Source organism: Lolium rigidum, chromosome 7 (genome assembly GCF_022539505.1).
Source record: "Lolium rigidum isolate FL_2022 chromosome 7, APGP_CSIRO_Lrig_0.1, whole genome shotgun sequence".
NCBI classification, from domain to species: Eukaryota; Viridiplantae; Streptophyta; class Magnoliopsida; order Poales; family Poaceae; genus Lolium; species Lolium rigidum.
Window position 1 is genome coordinate 322790819 of NC_061514.1, and position 11642 is coordinate 322802460.

Here is an 11642-nt window from a genome sequence, read left to right on the forward strand (position 1 = left end):
TCCGGACTTTTCTAGAACCTTCTAGAACCTTCCATAGAACCTTCCGCGACATTTTATTCACATAAAATGACATCCTATATATGAATCTTATTCTCCGGACCATTCCGGAACTCCTCGTGATGTCCGGGATCACATCCGGGACTCCGAACAAATATTCCAACTTCATTCCATATTCAAGAACTACCATTTCAACATCCAACTTTAAGTGTGTCACCCTACGGTTCGAGAACTATGCGGACATGGTTGAGTACTCACTCCGACCAATAACCAATAGCGGGATCCGGAGATCCATAATGGCTCCCACATATTCAACGATGACTTTAGTGATCGAATGAACCATTCACATACATTACCAATTCCCTTTGTCTCGCGATATTTTACTTGTCCGAGGTTTGATCTTCGGTATCACTCTATACCTTGTTCAACCTCGTCTCCCGACAAGTACTCTTTACTCGTACCGTGGTATGTGGTCTCTTATGAACTCATTCATATGCTTGCAAGACATTAGACGACATTCCACCGAGAGGGCCCGAGTATATCTATCCGTCATCGGGATGGACAAATCCCACTCGTTGATCCATATGCCTCAACTCATACTTTCCGGATACTTAATCCCACCTTTATAGCCACCCATTTACGCAGTGGTGTTTGGTGTAATCAAAGTACCTTTCCGGTATAAGTGATTTACATGATCTCATGGTCATAAGGACTAGGTAACTATGTATCGAAAGCTTATAGCAAATAACTTAATGACGAGATCTTATGCTACGCTTAATTGGGTGTGTCCATTATATCATTCACACAATGACATAACCTTGTTATTAATAACATCCAATGTTCATGATTATGAAACTAATCATCCATTAATCAACAAGCTAGTTTAAGAGGCATACTAGGGACTTCTTGTTTGTCTACATATCACACATGTACTAATGTTTCGGTTAATACAATTCTAGCATGATATATAAACATTTATCATAAACATAAAGATATAAATAATAACCACTTTATTATTGCCTCTAGGGCATATCTCCTTCGAGTCTCCCACTTGCACTAGAGTCAATAATCTAGATTACATTGTAATATACCTAACACCCATGGCATTCGGTGTTGGTCATGCTTTGCCCTAGGGAGAGCTTTAGTCAATGGATCTGCTACATTCGGATCGGTGTGTACTTTGCAAATCTTTACTTCTCCATCTTCGATGTATTCGCGAATCGAGTGGTAACGCAGCTTGATATGCTTCGGTCTCTTGTGTGACCTTGGCTCTTGTGCATTGGCGATGGCACCCATGTTATCACGAGTAAATGATTAATGGGTCCAATGCACTAGGAACCACACCGAGCTCTACAATGAACCTTTTCATCCATACCGCTTCGATGAAGCCTCCGAAGCCGCTATGTACTCGATTCCGTTGAAGACTTCGCCACCGTGCACTCGCTTCGAGCTTGCCCAGCCTATCTGCAGCACCATTCAATATAAACACGTACCCGGATTGTGACTTAGAGTCATCGGGATCGGTGTTCCAACTTGCATCGGTGTAACCGTTTACAACGAGCTCTTGGTCACCTCCATAACAAAGAAACATATCCTTAGTTCTTTTCAAGTACTTCAGGATATTCTTGACCGCTGTCCAGTGTTCCATTCCTGGATCACTTTGATATCTGCTAGTCAAACTAACAGCATGTGCTATATCCGGTCTTGTACATAACATGGCATACATGATAGAGCCTACTGCCGAGGCATAAGGGATCTGACTCATCCTTTCTCTTTCTTCTGCCGTAGCCGGTCCTTGAGTCTTACTCAAGACCTTGCCTGGTAACATAGGTAAGAATCCTTTCTTACTTTCGTCCATTCTAAACTTCTTTAGAATCTTGTCCAGGTATGTACTCTGTGATAGCCCTATTAGACGTCTTGATCTATCTCTATAAATCTTGATGCCTAATATATATGATGCTTCACCAAGGTCTTTCATTGAAAAACTATTATTCAAATAACCCTTTACACTTCTTAATAGTTCTATATCATTCCCAATCAATAATATGTCATCTACATATAATATCAGGAATGCTACAGAGCTCCCACTCACTTTCTTGTAAATACAGGCCTCTCCATGACACTGTATAAACCCGAAGTCTTTGATCACCTTATCAAAACGTCGGTTCCAACTTCTTGATGCTTGCTTCAGTCCATAAATTGAACGCTGAAGTTTGCATACCTTGTCAGCATTTTTAGGATCGACAAAACCTTTGGGTTGTACCATATACAACTCTTCCTCAATGTCTCCATTAAGGAACGCCGTTTTGACATCCATCTGCCAAATCTCATAATCGAAAAATGCAGCTATTGCTAACAAAATCCTCACAGATTTTAGCTTCGCTACAGGTGAGAAAGTCTCATCGTAGTCAACTCCTTGAATTTGTCGGAAACCCTTTGCGACAAGTCGAGCTTTATAGACAGTAATATTACCATCTGCATCTGTTTTTCTTTTGAAGATCCATTTATTCTCGACAGCCTTTCGGCTATCGGGTAAGTCTACCAAAGTCCATACTTTGTTATCATACATGGATCCCATTTCGGATTTCATGGCTTCTTGCCATTTGTTGGAATCTGGGCTCATCATCGCTTCTTCATATGTCGCAGGATCCTCATCATTGTTATCTACAATCATGACATTTAGACAAGGATCATACCAATCAGGAGTGGCACGTTCCCTTGTCGATCTGCGAGGTTCAGTAGTTTCCTCGTTCGAAGTTTCATGATCATTATCATTAGCTTCCTCTCGTTGCCGGTGTAGGCGGTACAGGTACAATTTCCGGTACTTGCGCTACTCCGATCAACGAGTATAGATTCATCAATCTCATCGAGTTCTACTTTTCTTCCAGTCACTTCTTTAGTGAGAAATTCTTTCTCAAGAAAGGTTCCGTTCTTAGCAACAAAGATTTTGCCTTCGGATCTGTGATAGAAAGTGTACCCAATAGTTTCCTTAGGGTAACCTATGAAGATGCATTTCTCCGCTTTGGGTTCTAGCTTGTCCGGTTGTAACTTCTTTACATAGGCTTCGCAACCCCAAACTTTCGAGAACGACAGACTTAGGTTTCTTATTAAACCATAATTCATACGGTGTCGTTTCTACGGATTTTGATGGTGCTCTATTTAAAGTGAATGCGGCTGTCTCTAATGCATAACTCCAAAATGATAACGGCAAATCAGTAAGAGACATCATAGAACGAACCATATCTAAGAGAGTTCGATTACGACGTTCGGACACACCGTTTCGCTGTGGTGTTCCCGGCGGTGTCAATTGTGAAAGTATTCCGCATTTCTTTAAATGCATGCCAAACTCATAACTCAGATATTCACCTCCACGATCAGATCGTAGAAATTTAATCTTCTTGTTACGTTGATTTTCTACTTCACTTTGGAATTCCTTAAACTTCTCGAAAGTTTCGGATTTATGTTTCATGAAATAGATATACCCATATCTACTCAGATCATCTGTGAAGGTTAGAACATAACGATAACCACCGCGCGATGCTACGCTCATTGGTCCACACACATCGGTATGTATAATTTCCAATAAGTCAGTAGCTCGCTCCATCATACCAGAAAATGGAGTCTTAGTCATTTTTCCCATCAGACATGCTTCGCATCTATCAAGTGACTCAAAGTCAAGTGATTCTAGTAATCCATCAGTATGGAGTTTCTTCATGCGTTTCACTCCAATATGACCAAGACGACGATTGCCACATATAAGTAGAATTATCATTCAATTTAATTCGCTTAGCATCAATGTTATGTATATGCGTATCACTACTATCGAGATCTAACAGAAATAAGCCATTCTTTTGTGGTGCTTGACCATAAAAGATATTATTCATAAAAATAGAACAACCATTATTCTCAGACTTGAATGAATAACCGTCTTGCATTAAACAAGATCCAGATATAATGTTCATGCTCAACGCAGGTACAAAATAACAATTATTTAGGCTTAAAACTAATCCCGAAGGTAGATGTAAAGGAAGTGTGCCGACAGCGATCACATCGACTTTGGATCCATTTCCAACGCGCATCGTCACTTCATCTTTCAGTAGTCTTCGTTTATTCTTTAGTTCCTGTTTCGAGTTACAGATATGAGCAACCGAACCAGTATCAAATACCCAGGTACTAGAACGAGAACCAGTGAGATAAACATCTATAACATGTATATCAGATATACCTTCTTTCTTCTTTTTGACAAGGCCGTTTTTCAGATCAGCCAGATACTTGGAGCAATTACGCTTCCAGTGTCCCTTCTCCTTGCAGTAATAGCACTCAGCATCAGGCTTAGGGCCGTTCTTAGGTTTCATAGGAGGCGTGGCAGCTTTCTTGCCACCCTTCTTGAATTTTCCCTTAGACTTGCCCTGTTTCTTGAAGCTGGTGGTCTTGTTGACCATCAACACTTGGTGCTCTTTCTTGATCTCAATCTCTGCAGCTTTTAGCATGCCAAAGAGTTCGAGTAACTCCTTGTTCATGTTCTGCATATTGTAGTTCATCACAAAGTTCTTGTAACTTGGTGGCAGTGATTGAAGGACACGATTAATCCCCGATCCGTTAGGAATCACTATTCCCAAGTCACCGAGTTTCTTCGCATGCCCTGTCATGGCGAGCATGTGCTCACTAATGGAGCTGCCTTCTTCCATCATACAAGTCGAAGAAATGTTTCGATGCTTCATAGCATTCCACGGCCGCATGAGTCTCGAAAATAGTCTTTAACTCTTTCATCAACTCATGAGGATCGTGGTGCTCAAAACGTTTTTGAAGATCGGATTCCGGATCGCACAGGATGGCACACCGAACTTGAGAGTACCGAGTTTTCCGAGTCTCGTAAACAGCTTTTACTTCATCGGTTTCAGTTTCGCAGGAGGGTCACCTAGCGGTGCATCAAGCACATATTGCAGATTTCCGCCGAGAGGAAGATCCTCACATGACGGAACCAGTCGGTGAAGTTGCTACCGTTGCTCTTAAGCTTTTCTTTCTCTAGGAACTGGTTAAAATTGATTGGGGACGCCATCTCTACAACATATATTTGCAATAGTTTAGACTAAGTTTATGACAAATTGAGTTCAAATTTTAATTCAATATAATTAAAAAATCTAGGTGAACTCCCACTCAAAACAATATCCCTCGCATTGTCTTAGTGATCACACGAACCAAATCCACCACACCATAGTCCGATCATCACGAGACAAGGTGTAATTTCAATGGCGAACACTCAAAGTGTTCATCATATCAATCATATGATTCATGCTCTACCTTTCGGTATCACGTGTTCCGAGACCATGTCTGTACATGCTAGGCTCGTCAAGGCCACCTTAGTATCCGCATGTGCAAAACTGGCTTGCACCCGTTGTATGCACTTGTTGATTCTATCACACCCGATCATCACGAGATGCTTCGAAACGACAAGTCTTGGCAACGGTGCTACTAAGGATGAACACTTTATTATCTTGAGATTTTAGTGAGGGATCATCTTATAATGCTACCGTCGCGATCTAAGCAAAATAAGATGCATAAAAGGATTAACATCACATGCAGTTCATATGTGATATGATATGGCCCTTTTGTCTTTGCGCCTTTGATCTTCATCTCCAAAGCACGGACATGATCTCCATCATCTTCGGGCATGATCTCCATCATCGTCGGCGAAGCACCAAGGTCAATGGCGCCGTCTTCATGATTGTCCTCCATGTAGCAACTATTACAACTACTTTGAAATACTACTCAACATGAAATTTAAAGACAACCATAAGGCTCCTGCCGGTTGCCACAATACAATAATGATCATCTCATACATATTCATCATCACATTATGGCCATATCACATCACCAAACCCTGCAAAAACAAGTTAGACGCTCTCTAATTTGGTTTGCATATTTTACGTGGTTTAGGGTTTTCGATATAGATCTAATCTACCTACGAACATGAACCACAACGTTGATACTAATGTTGTCAATAGAAGAGTAAATTGAATCTTTACTATAGTAGGAGAGACAGACACCCGCAAAGCCTCTTATGCAATACAAGTTGCATGTCGAACGAGGAACAAGTCTCATGAACGCGGTCATGTAAAGTTAGTCCGAGCCGCTTCATCCCACTATGCCATAAAGATGCAAAGTACTCAACTAAAGATAACAAGAGCATCAACGCCCACAAACCATTGTGTTCTACTCGTGCAACCATCTATGCATAGACACGGCTCGATACCACTTGTAGGATAACGTTGCATAGAAAACAAAAATTTTCCTACCGCGAACACGAAATCCAAGCCAAGATGCAATCTAGAAGACGGTAGCAACGAGGGGATTATCGAGTCTCACCCTTGAAGAGATTCCAAAGCCTACAAGAGGAGGCTCTTGTTGCTGCGGTAGACGTTCACTTGCCGCTTGCAAAAGCGCGTAGAAGATCTTGATCACGATCGGTTCCGGCGCTACGAACGGGCAGCACCTCCGTACTCGGTCACACGTTCGGTTGTTGATGAAGACGACGTCCACCTCCCCGTTCCAGCGGGCAGCGGAAGTAGTAGCTCCTCTTGAATCCGACAGCACGACGGCGTGGTGTCGGTGGCGGTGAAGAAGTCCGGCGGAGCTTCGCTAAGCTATGCGGGCAATATGGAGGAGAGGAGCTTGGCTAGGGTTTGGGAGGGGTGGCCGGCCACTCTATGGGGGCGGCCAGCTTGTGGTCTTGGGGTTGCCGGCCCCCTCCCTTGGCCCCTCATTATATAGGTGGATCCCCAAGAGTTGGTCTCCAAGTCTTCGAATAAGACCCGAACCAAAAACCTTCCATATGGTGGTGAAACCTAGCCCAACTAGGACTCCCACCCAAAGGTGGGATTTCCACCTCCCATAGGGGGGGTGGCCGGCCCCCTATGGTGGAGTCCACTTGGGACTCCACCCCCACTAGGGCTGGCCGGCCATGGAGGTGGAGTCCCTTGTGGACTCCACCTTCCTTGGTGGTTTCTTCCGGACTTTTCTAGAACCTTCTAGAACCTTCCATAGAACCTTCCGCGACATTTTATTCACATAAAATGACATCCTATATATGAATCTTATTCTCCGGACCATTCCGGAACTCCTCGTGATGTCCGGGATCACATCCGGGACTCCGAACAAATATTCCAACTTCATTCCATATTCAAGAACTACCATTTCAACATCCAACTTTAAGTGTGTCACCCTACGGTTCGAGAACTATGCGGACATGGTTGAGTACTCACTCCGACCAATAACCAATAGCGGGATCCGGAGATCCATAATGGCTCCCACATATTCAACGATGACTTTAGTGATCGAATGAACCATTCACATACATTACCAATTCCCTTTGTCTCGCGATATTTTACTTGTCCGAGGTTTGATCTTCGGTATCACTCTATACCTTGTTCAACCTCGTCTCCTGACAAGTACTCTTTACTCGTACCGTGGTATGTGGTCTCTTATGAACTCATTCATATGCTTGCAAGACATTAGACGACATTCCACCGAGAGGGCCCAGAGTATATCTATCCGTCATCGGGATGGACAAATCCCACTGTTGATCCATATGCCTCAACTCATACTTTCCGGATACTTAATCCCACCTTTATAGCCACCCATTTACGCAGTGGTGTTTGGTGTAATCAAAGTACCTTTCCGGTATAAGTGATTTACATGATCTCATGGTCATAAGGACTAGGTAACTATGTATCGAAAGCTTATAGCAAATAACTTAATGACGAGATCTTATGCTACGCTTAATTGGGTGTGTCCATTATATCATTCACACAATGACATAACCTTGTTATTAATAACATCCAATGTTCATGATTATGAAACTAATCATCCATTAATCAACAAGCTAGTTTAAGAGGCATACTAGGGACTTCTTGTTTGTCTACATATCACACATGTACTAATGTTTCGGTTAATACAATTCTAGCATGATATATAAACATTTATCATAAACATAAAGATATAAATAATAACCACTTTATTATTGCCTCTAGGGCATATCTCCTTCATTTTCGTCCGGCGCGCTCCAAATCCCTTTGGGGGACGCTTTGGGGGACGCGACTGGAGATGCTCTGATGTTGGAGCGTGAATTCTGCATTCCCTTTTAGATCTATGCCCATGTTTTACTCCCTTCAGTCCGGCCACAACTTCTCTCAATTTTTTTTGAGAACCCGCAGGAGATCTGCGTGTCATTGTATTAAGCATAAGAAGCGGACCAAGATGTCCCATACAAGCGAAAGAAAGCCACCACCCAAACCGGCCTACGAAAGCAGGCCAAAACTAGTGTACATCTCTAGTCCGCCTACCTCTACACTCACACCAGACCCTCCACTCCTCAAGGACTAGCCTCAAGGTAACATCCAATGGAGTGGTCTTCCCATCAAAAACCCTGGCATTTCGTTCAAGCCAAAGCATGCGCAAGGTAAGCATGATGAGCGAGTTGGCCTTCTTCCTCCCCGCCGGCGGGAACCGAAGAGCCGCCCGGAGCCACCAATCATTGATGCCCTCGACCCCCATAGGAACGATGTTTGGGAGACCAAGCCGAGCCACCAAGCCGGACCACACCCCATGGGCGTAGACGCAGTGAAGCGAGAGGTGGTCGAGGGTTTCATCGACGACATTGCAAAGGGGGCATAGCGTGTGAGTGGGCAACCCGCGGCGCCGCCTTCGGTCCGCCGTCCAACAGCGACGCCTAAGGGCCAGCCACGCATGCAACTTGTATTGCAGTGGTGCGAAGGAGTCCCAAACTAACGTCGCCCCTGGCAGCCCGCACGTACCATGCCAGAGTACACGGTAAGCGGACTTAGAAGAGAACTGCCCGTCGCCGCGCCACTTCCAGCCGAACCGGTCCTCCTCAGCCCCACTCCGCGGCACCTGTGCGACTGCCGCCCAGAGTCGCAGATATTGAATCACAGCCTCCACGGAAAGCTCGCCGGTGATATCCGCAGTCCACGCGTTCCCCGCCAGGCCTTCCTGAACTGACCGGCGCCGGCGAATGGATACCCTGACGAGGCTGAGGAGATCCGGGGCGATGGTCGCAGCAGTGAGGCCACCGATCCAGGCATCCTCCCATAACAGAATGGAGGCACCGCTCCCAACTTCGATCCTTACCGAAGCATCGAACAAAGCACGCGCCTCGCCGCTGACTCGGACGTCTAGGCCAAGCCACGGTTTGGTGCCATCAGAGCGTTGCAACCAAAGCCACCGTGTGCGGAGAGCAACATTCAGCCAACGAAGATTATGGAGGCCCAAACCGCCGAGGCTCTTAGGCTGGCACACCAGGTGCCAAGCCACCATGCAGCTACCGCCCCTAGCGTCTTCCCTGCCGGCCCAGAAGAAGCCTCGTCGAAGCTTGTCCACCGCCTTGATGAACCAAGGATCCATGTCTAAGGCGAGAAGGTGATAGACAACCGAGGCCGTCACAAGATATATGATCCTTTGAAATATATTAGTCTCGACAAGTTATTTATTTTTATGTCTAGACACATTTAAATTTGGACAAAGTTAAAATAAATTTCATAGGAGGAGGAAGTATTTTAATTGATTCTTGGGATAAAATATGTAAATAAGGAAAGAGAAAAACTTAACTAAACAAATATAACTCAACATGGTCTGGCAAGTCATTAGATTGTAGATAGAGATAATGCTGACAAAATGCTCTGGTATATGCATGTTCATATCCCTGAAATTTCATATGAGTCCTTTTCTACTGGAAAATGCTTGTGAATCTTCCAACGAGGTCGAGCAATTTGATTGTTGTCGCCCGCTAGCAAAGCCCTCTTCGCCAGGCGCCTTGTCCAACTCCAGATTGATCGGTGCCGGTCTTTGCCAGGTGACATGTATGACATGGCGAAATAGGATCCCGTCGGGCGACCAGCAGCTGGCTAATGTCGTCACAGCCACACCAAGCACTTGACTTCACTCGATCAGTGAGTCGTCCTCGCGAAGTAATCCTTGTAGCATTTCTGCACCTCCATGTCGACCGCTCTGCGCCTGGACACGACGCGGTACAACATCACGGAGACGACGGCGACGCACACGGCCGCCACAGAACCCAGCACCGCGAGCAGTATCGCCAGCCGCGATGACGGCGACAACCGCGCGCTCTGTTCGTCGTCATGTTGACGCGGTGGTCCAGCGTTGCCGTCGTCGTCTGACAGAGCGTCGACCGTGAGCTCCCAGCCGCTCACGCCGACGACGACGTCCCGGACCGTCGCGGCGAAGAACCCCACCAGCGCGTCCTGGGCAGGCAGACGGCCGGCGAGGTCGAGCGGCGCATCGAGGAGGGCGGGTGTGCTGTCGCCGACGTAGACCGACAGGCGGTGCACGGAGGCGTTGTATTCGATCCGCACGGCGAGCTGGCTGGCGCCGGCTGCAGACGAACTGTTCGGCGTGATGGTGACGTTCAGGCCGACACCCGGTGGTGGCCGTGGACCGTACGAGCTTACCGTGCCAACCTCCACGGCGGCGAGGCTGTTTGCACCGGCGCTCGATGCGGGGGCAACGGCAGACAAGCAGGCCGGGCCATTCCTGTCCCGTGGCGGCTTCCGGTTCTTGCTGTTGAACGGCGGGAAGCTGTCGAGGAGGACGACGAACGCGACCGCGTCCGAGCCGTCCACCGTGAAGCTGGTGTTGAAGGACGCCTCGTCGCGTGTGCCGTCGGCGGCGGCGCGCCAGAGTGCGACGGCCCGGGCGAGGAGCACGAAGCCCTCGGACTCGTTGAACTCCGGGAAGAGCTGGGCGTCGAAGAGGAAGGTGGCCGGCGCCAGCATGGACGAGTTGGTGACCACCACGACGCCGTCGGTCGTCGACTTGCCGTCGAACACCGGGAAGCTGTAGTGGCCGGAGCCAGTGGCGGCGCCGAGGCAGGAGATGGCCGTCGCCGAGGCGAAGAGCAGAAGCCGACAAGAGCGCGGCGCCATCCACATCGATGTCTTACGTGCACATAAATACATGAAGGCTGTGGATCTTTATAGCGCGCGGATTCCGTGAGGCGCTAGTGGAGGCAGCTAGAAAATATGTCAAACCCCTCACGAAATGCTCAAGTCAAAGGCCGGTGCGTTAGGCCGTAATCAAAATGAAAAATGTATACCTAGATGTCAACGACCCAAATCCATGTACCTTGGCTCGTGGTCTATTTATACATACAGCTAATTGCATGGCACAAGCCTATATATATTTCCAAAGTCAAAATAAACATCTTATGCCGTGATGAGGTTGATTTCGATGTGACTTTTGCTTCACCCTTCCCCTCTTCAAACTTTGGCCCGTATGAGGTCCTCGCGTGCTTCCATGTCTTCTCTTAGACTAGTCACAATGAAGAGTATCATATAGTAGTATCATGTATATATGATACTAGTGTACGATATTATCTTCACAATGCAAAGTATCATGTAGTATTATATAATAATATCATATGTTACATGTATTTAATAATTTGTAGAATCTCAGTACAAAAGTTTGTACAAGATTTGTTTGGCATTATTTTTTCTAGTTCTACGTGATATGATACGGTATCTACTTATGATACCACTATCATCTCTTTCATCATTAATTGATGTGACACATCAGCTTTTTGCATACATGTAGTACATGATACTAGCTGTGAT

At 46.1% G+C, this 11642-nt stretch overlaps 1 protein-coding gene across 1 annotated transcript; it reads right to left on the reverse strand.

The window, feature by feature from the left end:
* Positions 1-9959: 9959 nt before the first annotated feature.
* LOC124673305 lies at positions 9960-10961 on the reverse strand. Its single transcript, XM_047209413.1, has one exon. The coding sequence runs from the start codon at positions 10959-10961 to the stop codon at positions 9960-9962; it is 1002 nt and encodes a 333-aa protein (XP_047065369.1).
* Positions 10962-11642: the final 681 nt, after the last annotated feature.